The sequence below is a fragment of the Ursus arctos genome, unplaced genomic scaffold (genome assembly GCF_023065955.2).
Source record: "Ursus arctos isolate Adak ecotype North America unplaced genomic scaffold, UrsArc2.0 scaffold_4, whole genome shotgun sequence".
In the NCBI taxonomy this organism is placed as follows: Eukaryota; Metazoa; Chordata; class Mammalia; order Carnivora; family Ursidae; genus Ursus; species Ursus arctos.
In genome coordinates, this window is record NW_026623056.1 from 51,658,803 (window position 1) to 51,677,301 (window position 18,499).

At 40.2% G+C, this 18,499-nt stretch overlaps 1 protein-coding gene across 1 annotated transcript in view; it reads left to right on the plus strand.

Moving 5' to 3' along the window:
* The window catches only part of GABRR3 (gamma-aminobutyric acid type A receptor subunit rho3), a 45,856-nt gene extending 28,580 nt beyond the window's left edge, over positions 1-17,276 (plus strand). Inside the window, exons 7-9 of the mRNA XM_026499957.3 lie at positions 2,629-2,778; positions 12,192-12,388; positions 16,962-17,276. Coding sequence (XP_026355742.2) covers positions 2,629-2,778; positions 12,192-12,388; positions 16,962-17,276 — 662 coding nt within the window. The remainder of the gene's footprint in view (positions 1-2,628; positions 2,779-12,191; positions 12,389-16,961) is intronic.
* Positions 17,277-18,499: the final 1,223 nt, after the last annotated feature.

Sequence of the window (18,499 nt, forward strand, 5' to 3'; positions counted from 1 at the left end):
ATCAGGTTCCCACTTTTCCTTGGCAACTTCTTCACTACTCCCTGGCAATATTAAGAAGCAGGTGAGGGCTTCTGCCCTCTCATGCCTTTCAATGTCCTTCACAATCATGCACTGTAAATTTACAAAGGAAAAAACAATGACTCCTGCCCCTCAAGAATGCATTGATAATTATTATTTATCGCAGCATAATGTAGTGGCTAAAAGTACAAGTTCTGGAGACAGACTCCATGAGTTCAAATCCTGGCCCTGCCATTTATTAGAGATGTAGGCAAGTTGCTTAATCTCCCTAAGCCTCAATATCTTCATCTTTAAGTTGATTGTATAACACTCCCTACCTCATAGGGTTGTGAGGATACATGATTTAATACATTTAAATAAGTTAGAATACTGTCTGCCATAAATAACTTCAAGTACTGTTTGCCATATGGTAAGTGCTCAGGAAATATTAGCGAGTAGCTATCATCGTCACTATTGTCATCAACAACACCTGGATCCTTTCAACACAGAATGAGGCCTTTAGTGTCACAGGCCATTGAAGGTGACAGTCTCCAGGTATTAAAACCTTCTTGAACCTTGTCTTGGGACTGACTCCTCAATCACTTCCCCTCTCTTGCATTTTCCTGGCTGCCCACTCTCTAGCCCCCTTCTCCCTTTCATAAATTCCCCCTTCTTTCTATCATGCAGCAACCTGATGGAGGCTGATGGGCCCTTCCACCCAGAATGTGGTTCAACATTGATGAGGCCACACACATTGCACAAGGGTATAAAGAGATTTATTACACACACAATGAGGTTTTCTAAAGAGTGGGGTAGGCTCCCAAGTAGGTCTGAAATAGCTTGAGAAAACAGGGAGGGGTGACTGGCTTGGGGTTTTATGGTGGTTAGAGAGTGGGGCTAGGTGAGGGCTCCCTGGCATGATTTGAACTTCCTATGGGTGCCAAAAGAGGGAGGACCCAGCTTTCTTTTTAGCTTTCCCAGATGTGGGACAGAAAGGGAGGGAAAGTGGGGCTTGGGAGCTACGAGATGTCAAATGTCAAAAGTGGAGTCAGACTCTTTATCATACTTTCCAAAATGAGGGTTCCACATCTTTCCAAGGCAGCACCTCCTTTCCTGGTGGTGGAGAGAGCTTTTCCTGGCCTATAGCTTCAACCACAATACTATCCCTAGACATCCCTGCCCTGAAGAACCACACAACAGAGCAGCATTTCTCCTGCTCGATTGCCAAAAACAAAGTGTTCAGAAAATTATTCAGAAAATTCTGAGTAAAGAAAGGACCCTGTTACCAAAATTTAGTTCATAGTTAAAACCATATATACTAACAGTGTCTTTATAAAATTCTTCCACGACTTTTCCTTATCTCTTTTAATCTCACAATAATTATATGAAGCTATAACATCAGAGAGGCTGTTATTCCACTCTACAGCTATAATCAAAATTCTCCACTGCACACAATAATGAGGTGGGGCTGTAACATGGGTAATACAAGACAATGAGCAGCTCAAAAAATAATGTGTATTCTGACTTTACAGTGCACTATGTAATGTGTCTTTTATTTCCCTTGGGAATGAAATTGTTTGATATTCCTGAAACATATATTAACTGGTGGTGAGAGAGAACCTCAGGACAGATAGGGACGAGAAGGGTCATCAACACGTAATTGAGAATAGAATACTAAGAGGAGAGTCTGCCAATTCAGGGTGGGTTTACTAGGTGTATGTTTTAGGCCAAATGCCTAAATATTAACCTGATCCATCTAATAAGTGTGCCATCTTGAGTTACCTAAGAAATTACAACTGAGGATAGTGGAAGTGTTCTCTAAGCCCTTTTGCAATGTTTATGATTTTATTTTATAATTTTTAATCTATAGTTCCTTATTTTTTGGCTTTAAACTTCCTTTCAGCCAATGTGAAAAGGGAAACCTGAACAAAATTGTGTGGATGTGACCGCAATTGTTGCTTCTGATCAGCATGCATCAATCAATATTACCAACATGAGTTCATATAATTCCAACCGAAGCAAAGACACATCATCATTTGATTACTTTTTCCAGATTTATTATAGGTAAATTAATGGTACCCACCAGACTTTAAAATAATACAAACAGTTTACAGATATTCCTTCCACCCACTCCCTTTATGAATCCCTCGCTGTCTGGATTCCAACTTGGAATCCAATGACTCAGTAGCTATTGTGAATCTTTTCCTTCAGATAAAATGTTCCCTTCCATTTGTTAAAGCTAATAAATGGTTTATTGGCTATTGCACCCAGTCATTAGTCATGTATTGAAGACTTGCCCACTTGCAGAAACAATGCAAACACAATATATTTTGGAGCAAGGTCTTTAAAGGCCATTCCACAAAATATAATTACCAGTCATTCCTGAACAGCAGCTATGAAATTTAAGGAGAATCTTTGAATCACATAACTAAACAGACCAAAGTCAGTTAGTTCAACAAATACTGGTGGAGCGCCAGGCAAAGGCCCTATCCTCCTGCTGGCTAAACAAGGGTGAGTGTGTTCCGTTCCATGTTCCCTTAGAGCTTAGAGTTTAAAGAAGCCGGTGATTTCAAGAAGTGTGATGCTTTCCTGAGGAAGGCTGTTCTAAGGAAAACTGGCTTTTTCTCACAGGTTGGTACAATAGGCTTTTCATCAACTTTGTGCTAAGGAGGCATATCTTCTTCGTGCTGCAAACCTATTTCCCAGCTATGCTGATGGTAATGCTTTTGTGGGTTTCATTTTGGATTGACCGGAGAGCCGTTCCTGCAAGAGTTTCCCTGGGTAAGGCTTTCTGTACCTTTGTGAAATGTTAATATCAGAGAAAGTTCAAGAAGGTAAATAAAAAGGGGTGATAAGTGGAGAGGAAAAGAGTCCTAGTTTAGTAGGGGTAGTTAGAGCTATGCACTCAGGTTACAACATTTATCTTGACAGCCTCGGAGGCAAACTGTACTCGGACTCTTTCCTTGGGAGCTGAGGCATTAAGTAGGAAGCCTGCTCCAGCTGACCAAAGGCAGAATAATAAGGAGAAATTATGAAATTATGAAGCATAAAGAGCCTCACTTTACAAACTTATCTCCTCACTTTCAGGGAAACCTCCCCAATCCCTTGCTCCAGCCCACTTCGCTTTGTGTGACAAACCTTTGCATTATAGAAAAAAGAACCTTCAAACTAATTCACACTGTACTACTGGTATCTTAATACATTACTTCTTGGGATGGGGGCAATGCTAATTAGAAATTGGGGCTTAACCTAAACACCACAATCAGAACCAAGCACAGTGAAATTTCAGTTACTGTGGCTCTTTAGTTGGCAAGAGATTTCACGGGGGAGGCATCGCCAGCTTCAAGTCCTCACACAGGTATGATTACCTACTCCATCTAGCATGCCACATGCCACTGTCACACACACTGATTTATGTGAACGATTTCAGACCCGCTTAGCAGTGACTGAGTTCTTGCAAAGTGGAAGGTGCCCGGCTAAGCACTTGGATAACCTGTTACTTCGTGAAAACCTAAGAGTCAATCCCACTTGCCTTCCTGGGTGTTTCAGGGCAGAACTCCCTCATTTCAGCTGATTTTGTTCTTTCACCTGTAATGCTCTACCTAGAGAGAAGATTGTTATAAGTGCTTCACAATCACTGTAATTATCACACAATTCATTCCAGAAAGGGTGATTTCTAAGCTAATGTTCACAAATTATATGCATACTTCAAAAGATCATTTGAAAGACATAAATTGTCATTAATATTAATAATTTGTTCACCTCTTTCCCCTATTAAAAGCTTCAATCCATAAGCATTTGAGGCTTGACTATCTCATGGGAAAAAAATACCATCTGAATGAGTAATTAAATTATTGCGGCTGTGACTTCACATCAGAGGAGTTGCGCCCTGACCTCAGTACGGCAGTGGGGCAGGGTAGAGCTGAACAGGAGACGAGAGGAACATTTCCAGCCCTCAAGACAGAATGAGAAAGACATTCAGTCTCTAAAGGTTTATGAACATGATTTTCAATCAGATTCCTGAAGCCAACTGTTCAGCTCCTACACTTAGAAAATGACAAGTAATAAAAGCTGGTTCCAGGGTGGGTTGGGGAGAGTAGAGAACACTGGAATGCCTTTAAGTCACCCCTGAAATTCTATGCTTCTTGTATCTACATCTGATTCCCTAGAGGGTTGGGAGATTGCTATGCAGATTTATGAAAAATAATATATAAATCAGAAGTGTCCCTCTCCCTCTTATCTTAATAAAGGGAACTGTAGTAGTCCTATACCACTGCTATCCTCTCAGGCTTTTGCTTCCTAACACCCTCAACTTTTTTCAAAGATACTCTGTGCTCTGGGGGCACCTGGGTGGGTTAGGCGGTTAAGCACCTGACTCTTGATTTCAGCTCACGTCATGATCTCAGGGTCCTGAGATCGAGCCCTGCATCGAACTCCGTGCTGGGCCTGGAGCCTGCTTAAGGTTCTCTCTCTCCCTTCCCCTCCTGCCAGCACTCTCTCTCTCTGTCTCTTAAAAAAATAAAGATATTTTGCACTCTGCTTTACTGGCTGTTTCCAAATACTGGGCTACCTGATTCTCCAGAAGATCCTCTGTCTGTTTATCCCATTTGCCTTTTCTCAGTTGTTTCCCCTTCATCACACTCTGAAATACTTGACACTATTAAGCATCCTCTCCAAATTCAGAACCAAGTGTAGTGGTCAAAAGCCCAGCTTCCTCTTCCTCATCTGCAAAACGAAATGATTAATATCGCCTTCTAAGGTCACTCTATGAAATGAATGGGAGCATTCACGTCAACTGCCTGGGCTGATGCCTGGCCCATAGTGTTGGGTAAAACTAAACAAACAAAAAATAAATGTGTTTGCAGTACTCTGCACTAGTCTAGGTTCTCTCTTCTTTTAAACTTTTCTTTCATTTGTCTTCCTTTTACTCCTTGAGTCTGGGTAACTCCCTCCAAAGGTTTTGCTCACTTTTGATTCTCTCATCAAATAGAGCAAAACTCTCATTTCTGACAACTGTCCTTATGAAAGTAACCCAAATCTAAGTCCTTATCTCAGATCCTTCCCTCAAGTTCCAGATGGTATTCCCAGATGCCTGCTGGACTTCATCCGTACGTACTGCAGGCACTCCACCCCAAATCTAAGTCCTTATCTCAGATCCTTCCCTCAAGTTCCAGATGGTATTCCCAGATGCCTGCTGGACTTCACCCGTACGTACTGCAGGCACTCCACATGTTCAACACCCCACAGGCTACTATCCCCCTCCACCATCCCTGCCCAAACTCTACTTTTTCTCTTGACTTTTCTTGTTCTTTTAAGGGCCCCCAAATGTGTTGAATCTTTCATATTTGGGTCCTCAACTTCCTTCTTAGTCTTTAGCAGTCATTCTTGGGTTCTTAGGACCCACTTACACCTTAAAAATTATCAGGAACCCCAGAGAGCTTTTGTTTTTTGTGGGTTATAACTATCACTATTAGCCATGTTGGATATTAAAACAGAATTTTTAAAAATATGTATTAGTCCATTTAAAATTAGCAATAAACTCATTACAAGTTAACACATTCTATGAAAAATAACTTTTTTCTAAAACAAAAAAACAAGTGAGAAGAGTGGCTTGTTGTACATTTTTGCAAACCTTTACTATCTGGCCTTCTGGAGGGCAGCTGGATTTTCACCTCTGCTTCTTTGTTCAATCTGTTGTAATAAGTTTTAGTTGAAACATAGAAAGAAAACTGGCCTTGCTCAGATATGTGGTTGGAGAAAAGAGTCATATATTTCAATAGTGTTTTCAGATAATTGTGCATAGTCCTCCTTGACATTGCACCAAAACTCAGCAAGTGACAGTTTCTCAACGGTTAGTTACCATGTTGAATCTGAAACCACATCAATGGACTTTTTCTATTCTATTAGACTAAAATGCATTGATCCATTTTGCATTTTGACTAGATCTTTTACCCAAGCATCAGTCATTTGAAAACTGTTGGTACACTGAGCTCTATCTTCTCAACGCTCATGTAATTCACTATACAATGTCAAAAAAATCCCATTTGGGGCATCTGGGTGGGTCAGTCAGTTAAGTGTCTGACCCTTGATTTTGGCTTAGGTCATGATCTCAGAGTTGTGGAATTGAGCCCCATATTGGGCTCTGTGCTCAGTGGGCAGTCTGCTTGAGATTCTGTCTCTCCCTCTCCCTCTGCCCCCCACCCCTGCTCTCACTCAAAATAAATAAAATAAATAAATAAATAAATAAATAAATAAATAAATAAATAAATAGTCTTTTTGAAAATCACATCCATTAATGTCACCATTAATCTCATCAAAAAGTGTTTGAGTAGTGGGAAGTTATCAAGCTCATAGTGATAGATACGTATTTAACATCCTAGTTTTGACTTGAAAGCTCAAATTTTATCATTAGACAACAAATACCATGAGTTGTCTTACTTCAAGTGAGAGGCTTACTTTACTCAGTTTTGAGAAATGTCTGCCAGATAACCAAATCTGAACACCATAGTTTGCCCGTGAGTTGTTCTTTTAAGTGAAAGTGGTGTTCCATTTTTCAAAACGTCTGGTGTTCAGCTTATAACTCAATTGCCTGAGTGCTTTTCCTCCAGATAGCCATTGCTCTTTGGTATGCAGAAGTGCTTTCTACATACCACTCATTTCACCAACCAGAATATTAAGAAGGCATATACACAAGGGCTATAATTTAATAAAATTAACAACTTTTACAGATTTTTTTTTATTGTGATGCTAAAAGCTGAAGAACAGAGTGACTGTTAGATCAGTTGGGTGCTGCTGCCTTAATTCATGCTTAGGCTACAGCAGCTTTTCCCACCAATGCTTCCTACCATTGCAAATATCAACATAACGAAAAATGTCTTAGTATTGTGAAACACATCTTCACTACACAGACCCTCTGAAAATGTCTTGGAGAGCCCAAAGGACCCACTGACCAGACTTCGAGAACCATGGCTTATAAGGAATCTAAATCTTCAGAGTCAGCCTTCTCTGTAATATGTTTATCCTTTCTCTTCCATTCTTCTTGCCTTGACCAGAACTGGGACCCTTGTTAATTTTCTCTGGATTGCTCTAACAGACCCCTACCTGCCCAGGGTCATCTTGCAAGGCTGTGAAATCTGACCCAGATGTGAGTAGGGAGCAGAAATCCAGCCCAAGCTCCATGGGACATGGTTTGGGGTGACATCCTCCAGAAAAAAGGAGTGACATCCTCCAGAAAATTTACTAATTTGCACAAAGCTGTAGTATGGGCTTGTACAGGCCTTATAATTGCTTATTTCACTCCCTAATCTTCTTACCACAGTTCAACCCTGTGATCACAATACTCTGTGATCACAATACTCTGAACTCAACTGTGATCACAATACTCTCTGTGATCACAAAACTCAGCTGCGATCACAATACTCTCATCTCAAATGTCATTGGAATAAATACTCTCAGCTTGGAATCTAAGGTGTCACTTGAGGGTTGCCAAATGAAATAGAGGACACTTGGTTGAGTCTGTGTTTTAGACAAGCACCAAATAATGTTTTGGTATAAGTACATCCTAAATATTGCATGGGATATGCTTATCCTAAAACATTACTTATTGTTTATTTGAAATTCAGATATAACTGAGTGTCCTGTATTTTTATTTGCTAAATCTTCAACCATATTCCTGCCCCACTACAGTTGCCCTAAGCTTCAACCAATTTGAATATTCAGTGTTCTCAAACAGCCACCCATGCCTTACTGCTTATCTTCTCTACAGTACTTCTGTACCTTTGTTCTTGTTCTTACTCTACCTAGGATGCCCTCTCTACCTATCCTTCTCTGTCAAAGTCTTGCCATTTCTCAGTGGCCACAAGCTTTTACTAATGGCTCCAGGCAGACATGGTGTCTCCCATATTTGAGCCACATGGTTCTTCATATCTCTCCTAAGGTATCTCTTCTACCTCACTTCCTCTATTTTGTATGTAGCCGTGGGGCACCTTGGTAGCTTAACTTGTCTTCTCTATTAGAAGGTGAGTTCCTTTAGGACAAGGATCATTTGACCACCTTTTTTGTTCCTGTAGTAACTAGCACAGTACCCTGCACATATTTTGTGCTCAATACATAGTTGTTAAATTGTCAATGTTTAGCCCACCATGTTTTTAATAACTGTATTTTAGTTACTAATTGAAAACAACGATGATTCATTCATTGCTGATGAAGACCTTTCCACATTTGGATTCATTTTCTAATTAAGGATGAATCATTTGCTGGTAAAGATCTTTTCACATTTGTCATGTTTCAAGTGAAAAACGATTGAGGCTGAACAGCATGGAAGTATCACTTGTGACTAGGCAATTCTCATAAAAGATAATAGCTACCATAACTTGGAATGTGGGATACCTTAAAAGTACTAATCTAGCTTTCCATTTGATTTGGTGTGGAGAGGGAGTGAGACTATGATAAAGCCGTTCAAGAGTGTCCTAACCCTCATGGAAGGATGAGTACTATTATACTTTCATTTCTTCCTTCTATGTCTTTCCTTTCCTCACCTCCATCTTTCTCATTTGGCCCCTCTGCATGGAATATGTCATTCATGTATAACATATTAAGTCATGGGGTCATTTACCAGGAAACAGACAACTTAAGTTTTCAGGCATGTCATTGCTGATAAAGAAAAATGTCTCCTAACAGAGAATATGACATATAACTGGAAAAGTAAGTACTTAGGAGCAATTCATTTAACCATCATTGAGGTTCCCAGAACTTCTAGGCACTGGACTCTGGCACCACCTTTGTGGGATAACTGTTGTTGCTTTCTGGCCGTAGAGTGGTGGTGTTAGGATATCCAGCCTACCTTCCTTTCCCTCCCATCACTTAATATTTTCTTTCTGCTTAGGCCTACAGGGAAAGTGTTTTTACTCATTTAAAGGTGAATGTAGATACCTATCCCTTCAAAGAGCTGCCCACACCACAGCTACGGAAGGGATGAACTGACTCAGTAGTTCTAAAAGTGATGCCCACATGCCCTACTGCCATCACACCGGCCCATGAACCTCCCGTTCATATGTGGTGAAAAATGGCCAATGAAACACAAAGCTGAGTAACTCTTTCCAGACCAAAGGGTTTTGTAGGCCCTAGACATGTCCTTAAGAGTTAGTATAGTGTAACGTCATGGGCTCAAGGGAGTTGAGTCCCATAGCAACAGACTAAATATTGTGTCCTAACACTTTCCTGACCATACATAGAAATATCAGTAGGTAAAAAAATAATTTTCTAATCCCAGCATAGAACCTTTCTTTGACTAAATGGTCACTTCATATGTTTAAAATGCCTTTATTGGGATGTTAACTTTAATGGATTTGGAAGGAATACAATTTGTCAAGATAAATGTATATCTAAGGAGTAGCTCAAGACATAAGTGTGTTTAATTAGTGGCTGTAGTACTCCTGACTCAAGTTCTTTTGCATTAAAAATTTATATATCAGCTTTCCCATCCTTTACTTGCAAACTTAAACGATCCCCCCTCCCCACTCTCTATTTTTTTTATTGCTTATTTTAAACAAGGAAAATCTAAAATGCTGGTTTCAAAAAAAATAAAGCTATAGTAAATTACCTGCACTAAGTACACTTTGAAGGAAAATGACTGATAGTTTATTGCTCTTTGGTAAAAAATAGATAATGCAGTTTCCTTTACTGGCCCCATTGTCGTCAATTTAGAATGCATGAACAGACCTGCCTGGCATATATATTCATGTGTTTGTTCTAAATCCTCATTTTGTCCATTAAGCCCCATGTTACTGTCCATTGAAAAAAAGCAAGTTTTATCTTAGAACACCAGTAAGAAAAGACATTTAAAATTTTTTAAATAAGGAAAGCTATTAAATACGAATGTTAGTGTAGGATTCATTTAGTTTTACCAGTGAAGTCCTGAAAAGAATGAGACTTTTAGCTTTTTGAAAAACGCAAAGTACCTTCATGCTTTCTGACATAATTCTACCCTCAGTTTTTTTAAAGATTTTATTTATTTATTTTGAGAGAGAGAGAGAGCATGAGCAGGGGGAGGGAGACAGGGAGAGGGAGAGAATCTCAAGCAGACTCCCCACTGAGTGCAAAGCCCAACACGGGCTCAATCTCATGACCCTGAGATCACGACTTAAGCCAAAAGCAAGAGTCAGACACTTAACTGACTGAACCACCCAGGCGCCCCTATACTCTCAGTTTTGTAGTGTCTTCTCTCAGAGATGCTTCATGTACAGAAAATGGTTTATAATCTTTTAAGTTTTTTATTAATTTATTTTAGAGAAAGAGAGAATGAGAGCAAGTAGGGGGAGGGGCAGAGGGAGAAGGAGAGAATCTCAAGCAGACTGTGTGCTGAGTGTGGAGCCTGAGATGGGGCTTGATCCCACAACCCTGAGATCATGACCTCAGCAGAAATCAAGAGTGGGATGCTCAACCAATGGTGGAGCCACCCAGGTGCCCCGAGATTGGTTTATAATCTTGAGAACAAAAGGAGAATCCCTTTATAGGTCTAGAATGAGAGGCAGCAGGCTTGCATGTAAAAGGCATGGGTTCTACACTCAAACAGAAAGGTTCTGATCCTGTTCCTGACAAAACTCAGGCCAGTTACTTAGCCACTCTCAGCTCATATTTCTTTTCTGCAACGTATGGCTAATAATATTTACCTAGGTTTGTGGTGGGTAAACATTCAGTAAAAGCAAGCAAGCTTTATTTAATAATCTTGGCTTCGGCTACATGTACACCTGTAATGGGAATAAAAAATTCACATCTCCACGCTTATGTAGCAAGGACTGCAAACAGCATCCTCCGATACACGGATTGTCGATATTACCGTTGTTGGGGAAACCCGGGACTCAGTGAGGCCGTGGCCTGCGTTCACCGGTAAGAGCTAGAATAGCACTCAGGTGACTTCTCCTGGAGTTCAGCTCACTGTGAAGGTCCCAGGGCCCTCCTGTGGTGTCTGCCAAATTGCCTAGTCCTGTTGGTCTTGATCAGAGAAACGGAAAAACTTAATTTGAAATTGAATAGCTCCGTAGATTTGTCATTGTCTTTGATATGGGCTCCCTCAGATGAGAACCTTGAAGAATTATTGTAGAAAGGGTAGAAATGTGTTGGTGAAAGCTGTCCACATGCTGCGTCTGTACATTTAGGAGTAAATCATGGTGCTCTTCCTGCTGTTCAGGACTCTGTCTGTTGACATTAAAATGTCCTTACAACTTATAAAAATCATTAAGGACTCCATTTGTGCCTCCCTGGTGGGAAGTTAGGAAATAAAGCCATGCCAGCTAGTGTACATTTCAAATATTTACAATACTGTACTTTCTCTCCAGGCAGCACTCTCGCAGCATCCCTCTGAGAAATTAGTGCAGACACAGACTAGCCCTCCCCCAGGCCAGCATTTTATTAAGGAAATCTCAGAGACAGTCTTTCTCCATTGTCCCCTAGAACCCTGATCTCATCACCTCTGATGCTTATGCCAGAAAATAAAGGAAAGGAACAAAAGAAGGAGGGGAGAGGGGAGAGGTGGGAGGAGGGAAGGGGAGGGTAACTGGCATTTCACAGGTGCATAGTAAGTATTTACACTGAACTGAGCCTCCACCAGCAACACTTCCATTCTAAATCTCACTTGAACTATAGTTTCAGTAACAAGGGACAAAGTAATAGCAATAGTGATGGCTCGTAAGTATTCGATAAGAAAGAAAAATATGGAAAATGACAAGATCACTCCCTGATGAATGAAAGATAAAAGACTGACTCGAAGACAATTTCTTTAACAAGAAAAGTGTAAAATGATGGGAAAAGCTAGTAGGAATGGTTTTAGAATTTATTTCCCAGAGGATTTTTTTAATTAAACACATTTCTACCTTTCTGGGATGGTTTAAAGAGGCCCAATGGAGGACAAAGGAATTCATCCTTAGAGATATGTATGAGTCTGTGAAGTCTTTCCACGGAGGGAAGGAAACGCCATAGACAGTTGGGGTAAAGGCAAGAAGATGGAAAGACAAATCCAAGGAGAGCTTCTCGCTTAGGCTCATGATGTGTACGCGGGTAACGGGCAGGGATTCCTCCCCCACTCCCAGCTTTGCTCACCAGATATTGTGAGCAGATACATCCCCTGGTGTAATCCAGCACCAGATCCCAGAATGGAAGGTTATGTCGCTGAGCTTGTCACTACTCTCCAACGGCAGGAATCACCGTGGTGCTGACCATGTCCACCATCCTCTCTGGCATGAGCGCCTCCATGCCGCAGGTGTCCTACATCAAGGCCGTGGACGTGTACCTGTGGGTCAGCTCCCTGTTTGTGCTCCTGTCAGTCATCGAGTATGCAGCTGTGAACTACCTCACCACCGCGGAAGAGCGGGAGCAATTCAACAAGACAGGCAAGGTACTGCTTGTTCAACTAGTGGATCCCTTTGGAATGTGAAAAAGACTATCCTTACCTATAATCCTCTCCTGACGGTGTCACAGCCCTTGTGTTAAGTCTCTATACCTTGGCCAGATGCAGGTTTACAGGATTTATTATTGAACCGTACTCTGTGTTCGCTGGTCTCCTCAGCATTCTTACTCACCTTTGCCAGGAGTTTTTTTGGAGTGAGGCACTTTGCTCAGTGTGCCCTCCCCACTGACTCTATCCTTTGAAAAGGAAGGGTTGATGTACGAACTATATCCTTTCCAGCAGGTGATGATGATGATGAGAATGGTGAGAACAGCTAACATTAACGTGTGTTTACTATATTGGTATTATACTACCGCTACCATACTGTATGTCACTTCATGCTGAGTGACCCCAAGAGGTCCGTTCTTTATCACCGTCGTTTTACAGAGGTGACATAGGAGCAGATAGGGAGTAACTTGGCCAAGGTCACACAGCCCAAGAGGAATCAGGATTTGATTCTGACCCTCCCTGACTCCAATGGCTGTGCTCTCAATCCATAAATGATGTATTTCTCTCCACCAGAGCTAGGATTTATGTTTCTCTTCTTGTCACTTGGGGGAGTGGAAGAACATAAAGAGAGATTCTTCTCTCCGCAGTATACTGGGAATAAAAGGTGCCTTCTGGGTTCTAAATGTCCTCACATGTTTCTTGTGCCATTATTTAATAAAAATGGATAGATTGATATCTACCGGCTTCATTTCACAAAGGACTGGGGCACCAGTTCACTGTTATTATGAGAACTGACATAAAACCTAATTGATCATATCGATTTGTTTGCTAGCCTACACTTGAGACTATCTGTGTGTGTATATGTGTGTGTGTATATATACACAGATATGCACATAATTTTAATGTAATATATTCACATTGGTTTAAGAAATTCTTACATGCACAATTATACATGCCCAAAACATTATTTAATATTTGTTACACTTATAGCGAGAGCATTCCTTACTTTTCAGAGTGTTTTATATCCTCTTTTCAAATCGAACCTTCATATCAGCTCCGTGAGGTCAGCCTTACAGAGATTATTATCTCTATTTTTTAAATGAAGCAGCAGAGTTTTAGTGAAGGAAGGTGATTTGCCAAAAGATTCACGGCCAACAGAGATGCAGTTGCAGTTCAGATCTCCTGAAACGCTCCTTCATGCTTCTACTATAGAGCCTTTGAGTCAACGCTGTAATAGAAGCTGATTTCGCTTTTTTGCTGATGCTTCCATTTCTTTTGTTGACTGTGTGAGTGTCCTCACCACATACATACCCACAGTGACAGTAGGCAGGTGTGAGGAAACCAGGAGCTTTTAGACAAGTATGCAGTAATGGATGTGCACACATCACCTGGGATTTGTTCAGGTTTTCGTTCAGTAAATCCGGGGTGAGAGAGCGGTGAGTCTGCGTTTCTAACACACCCCCGATGCTGTTGGTCCATACCCACACTGTGAATAGTAATGATTTAGATAATCTGTGAAGTGAAAGATGACAGGGAAAAAATGTGTGATGAGGAAAAGAAGTTTGATGTTTCTCTGTTTTGTTTTTATGTGGAAAGTAGTTAACCCAAGAAAGAGGCATTGTCGTAATCCAGGCCCACCTCTCTCTAGTCTTTTGATTCCAAACTTGTCTACATCTCCGACCCCCACCGGCCATACAACAAATGTGTTCACACTACTGAATTTTCTTTTTCACTGGATGGGGTTGTACAGTCTTCTTATGTACCACTAAGGAGAGAATCTTTTGAGTTAATAAGCATCATACATTTAAAAAAAATTTTTTTATTGGGGTAAAATCCATATAACGTAGAACTTACCATCTTAACTATTTGTAAGTGTGCAGTTCAGTAGTGTTAAGAATATTTACCTGGTTGTGCAAGCAATCTCCAGAACTTCATCTTACAAAACTGAAACACTGTGCCCATTATGCAACTCCCCATTTTCCCCTTTCCCCAGTCTCTGGAAACCACTTCCTTCAGAGGCACAATTATCTCAAAGAAATGTCCTACCTGCCATTCCTAGATTTGTGGGGCAAAATGAAAAAGCACAAGATTTGGAGTCCGAAGAAGTGATGCCAAACCTAACTCCACAACTTCCCAGCTCTGCTTTTTGGGTTGTCTCCTAAACGTCATTCTTCATTTTCCGAATGTTGGCATTTCTTCCTACTTATCTCACAGGGCTGTTGTAAATGGTGGAGTAAATGGGTCTGAAACTTCTGCAAGCTGTAAAATGCTACACAAATGTTAAGTTCTTATTGCGATTAGTGCCCAGAGACGCGGCTCTGAAAGAATAGCAGCTTCAACGAGGATAGTGGGACAGGCTGTCTGAGATGAGACATGGTTAAAGGGGTAGGATGCCCTGGTGAGGTGTAGGGTAGAAAGGCATGTCCATAGGTTTGGGGGATAACCAGTGATACGTCTTTCCTCTATACCTGAGTTTTAGAGAGAGAAAGATGTGGGGACCAGACAGAGAGAGAGGATGATGTCACTTTGTTGTTGATAAAGCAGTTGGGAGTGTCTTAGATACGTGAGCAGGAGGTCTCACTAATGTTTCATCACTGTGCTAAACATACTTGCCCTTTTGGTCACTGGTAAAGCTAGACAATTCAGGACTCTCCCTGTGAGGATGGTCCCCTTTTACCTCATCTCAGAGAACAAACTTGGATACCAATGCAGATCCCAAAGTGAGGACTCAAAAGGAACTGAACCACACATGCTAGTTCCTTCTCCCAAATCTCTAGGGTAGGATGATGGAGGGATAGTGAGAAAGACCAGGAACATGAGGGTTTAGAGCTCCTCCCTATGAAATCATGAAGTTAAGCAAAGCTCACTAACTACCACCGTCACCATCACACTCCTGTCCATACCTCCCCCAGATGCCAAGAGCTGGGAGAACATCAAGGGCCATGGAAAAATCGTCTGTAGTGTTAACGTTTGCCCAGAAAGGAAAAAAGAAGTTATTTTCTTTCTTATACCTTCATCCAAATGTATTCCTACTTCCAGGACTTAGAACTTAATATAAAACAGTCAAATCCCTACTTCAGATATAATATGCCTTGGGTATGTGCTTAGTTGCAGACGAGTGTGAAAAATTAAAGACCCATGCTAAAACTGTTTCTACTAGAACAACAAACTTACACATTAGTGGAGATTAGTACCCTACTGGTAAAATGTATACTGCAAGATTTAATCAGTTATATACACGGTTTTAAATTATCATGATGTCCAGTAGGTTAACCAGTAGTGTTCTGGATGGCTATAATGAAACCACTGAAGAGACTATATTAGTTATTCTATCCTCAGATCCAGAGTAGAATATATTATTAATGTTATTTTTGGCTATCTGAGGTTAGTTTTTTAGTCTTGATCTATTTCATCTTTATATGATGCATTTTCATTCTATTATGAAAAGTTTCTACGGCTAAAACAAAAAAGGACAACATAACTTGAGTATGGGTCTTTGGTTAGTTTACTGACTACATAAGATATTCTCTATGTCTCTTGAATTCAGTAGAATATTAGGTTTTTTAATTGCTATGAACCAAATATGTGTTTTGGCAGAATTTACTCTGTAGCCTCCAATTTGAATTCTGAATAATTTCATCCAGTAGTAGCCTGTTCATATTTGTTTTTTAACTTCACTATAGATCAAGAAGTGATTTTGTTTCCTCAGAAAGAAATTAGTAATAGCTGCTTCATAGACACTGTTCTGTATCAGTGAGAACCACTATCTTCCTCAAAGTAAAACCTTAAAGAAAAATGGTAGTTTAGATTCAATCAGGCACTGGAGCCAGGAAGTATTGATAATTCTCTCCTTCTGAAAAATAAGCCAATTTCAGGTTGTTTAATTGGGCTATGTTGGTATCATTTATAGGTACTTTCCAGCAAAAATGGGAAGGCTTGGCCAATTCACATTTAAAAAGAGCAGCTAAAATCTTTTCCTACCCCTATGCCAAATTTAAGCATAAATGGATCACCAGATGATATTGTTCTGGTTTTGGACAAAAAAACCCACACTGACTGGGTGTATTGCTATGTTTTCTCTAAAGAGGAAAATATGTTGAAAAGCAGATCCAATTGGCTTATATTGCTCTTCTGATAAATCATATTCAATTTCAACTCAAACTTGTGGCAAACAATTCATACTACTCAGAAACAAAGGCAAAACCTGAAACAGTGCTCCTTTCTGGAGGAAAGATGCATTTGAGCATTCCAATCTATCAGGTCAGAACTAAATTAGAAGACATTGACATTATAATTGTGAGACATTTATTTGTATAATGTTCAAATATCTCTATGGAGACAATAATAAACCTTGCTAAATCCCTATTAAAAACAAATCTCTATGATGATGTTTTCCATTTATTACTAAAATGACTTTTAGTCAGATACTAAAGGCAAAACCAGAATTCTATTCTTTAAAATAAGCAAAGCGTTCTTAGCATTTCTTGAAACTATCTATTTTAAAATTCTGATTGTTTAGACTTTTACTGTGATTCCTACCTACAGAACCATATTCATGACTTACTAACAAAAGTCTTTTTGTCGGCTTGCTGGAATGTATAATATTGGTAGAGTTCAAGCCATGGCCTTCGATGGTTGTTATCATGACAGCAAGACTGAAATGGACCAGACTTCCTTTTCTCTACACTCAGAAGAGGACTCTGTTCGAGAAAGATCCACAGGCAGCCCCAGCACAGACTCATCTCAGATAAAGAGAAGGCAATTCTTAAGAGGGCATGTTGGTAGAATCATTCTGGAGAATAACCATGTCATTGACACCTATTCAAGGATTTTCTTTCCCATTGTGTATATTATATTTAATTTGTTTTACTGGGGTATATATGTGTGAGGAGCAATTCCCAACGTATAACACTTGTCTTGGAATCAGACTATGTTACAAACAACAACAGCAACAAACAACTCCTGACTGTCAGTTGGACGGAACCAGATTAAACTGGGAGTCAGCCTCTCCCGGACTACAGAAGATTTGAAAGTTGACCGATTTACATCTCGGAGAGAGGCTAAGGTCCCAGGAGAATTTGACTCCATACATAAGAGTCACAGGCATGCATATGACAGAAAAACAATTTCCATAGGGAAGGGCTTTGTAACTACCTCTGCTAGACCCTCCTTGCTTTCTAAATGTAAAGTTCTTGTATTTACCTGAGGAATAAGGCTATGACAGTAATTCAAGAAACATTTATTCCTTAGTGCTAGTCAAGCACCAGATTACCTAACAGAGTTGAACCCTTGTAAGGACGAACATCAGCGTCAGGGTGGCACCGTGGATACTCACGCAGCTGAGATGCGCGTAAAGAGCCTCCTGTCCAGCTCCAAGCAAGTCTTTTATTTCACTGTTATGTTTCATGTATTACTGACTCCAAGAGCAGAGAATCTGAACTTTGTTCCCATCCTAACGTTAAATTAATACACCAATCTTCAGTAACAGAATCTTGTATTCTGTAGTTGAGTTATAGCTTTTATAGCTCTTGGGAGGCATTTAATTAATTAGTTACTATATTCACCAAATGTTTATTGACCTCCTATGTGTGCCACGCACTTTACTAGGTGTTATGTAAAAAAAAAAAAAAAAAAGAATACAAAATGACATTCCTGCTGTCAGTGAGTACGAAGCCTATCAAGATCAGTGAACTGGTCATAAATCATAAATCATAAACGCAACAGCTATAAAAATAGAGGTTTGTACATGGTGCTGTCTGAGTCCTGAAAAGGGGATACCAAAAGAAGGAAAAGGACATCTATGAAGGGATGTGGACTCTCAATTTATGAGCAACGAAAGATGCTTCCAGACATGGCATTGAGTGAAAAATTGAATGAAATCCCATAGTAATCCCATAGTAACTTTGGTTGAACCAAGTACATCAGGTCAAGTGGGTATTAAATAAATGTTAAGTAGAAAAACCTCCAATGATCAGCATTTACTTCGTAGACTGGCAGTGTGCATGCTTTTGTGTTAAAAATTTTGCAAAAAAGGGGTGCCTCGGTGGCGCAGTCGTTAAGTGTCTGTCTTCAGCTCAGGGCGTGATCTTGACATTCTGGGATCGAGCCCCA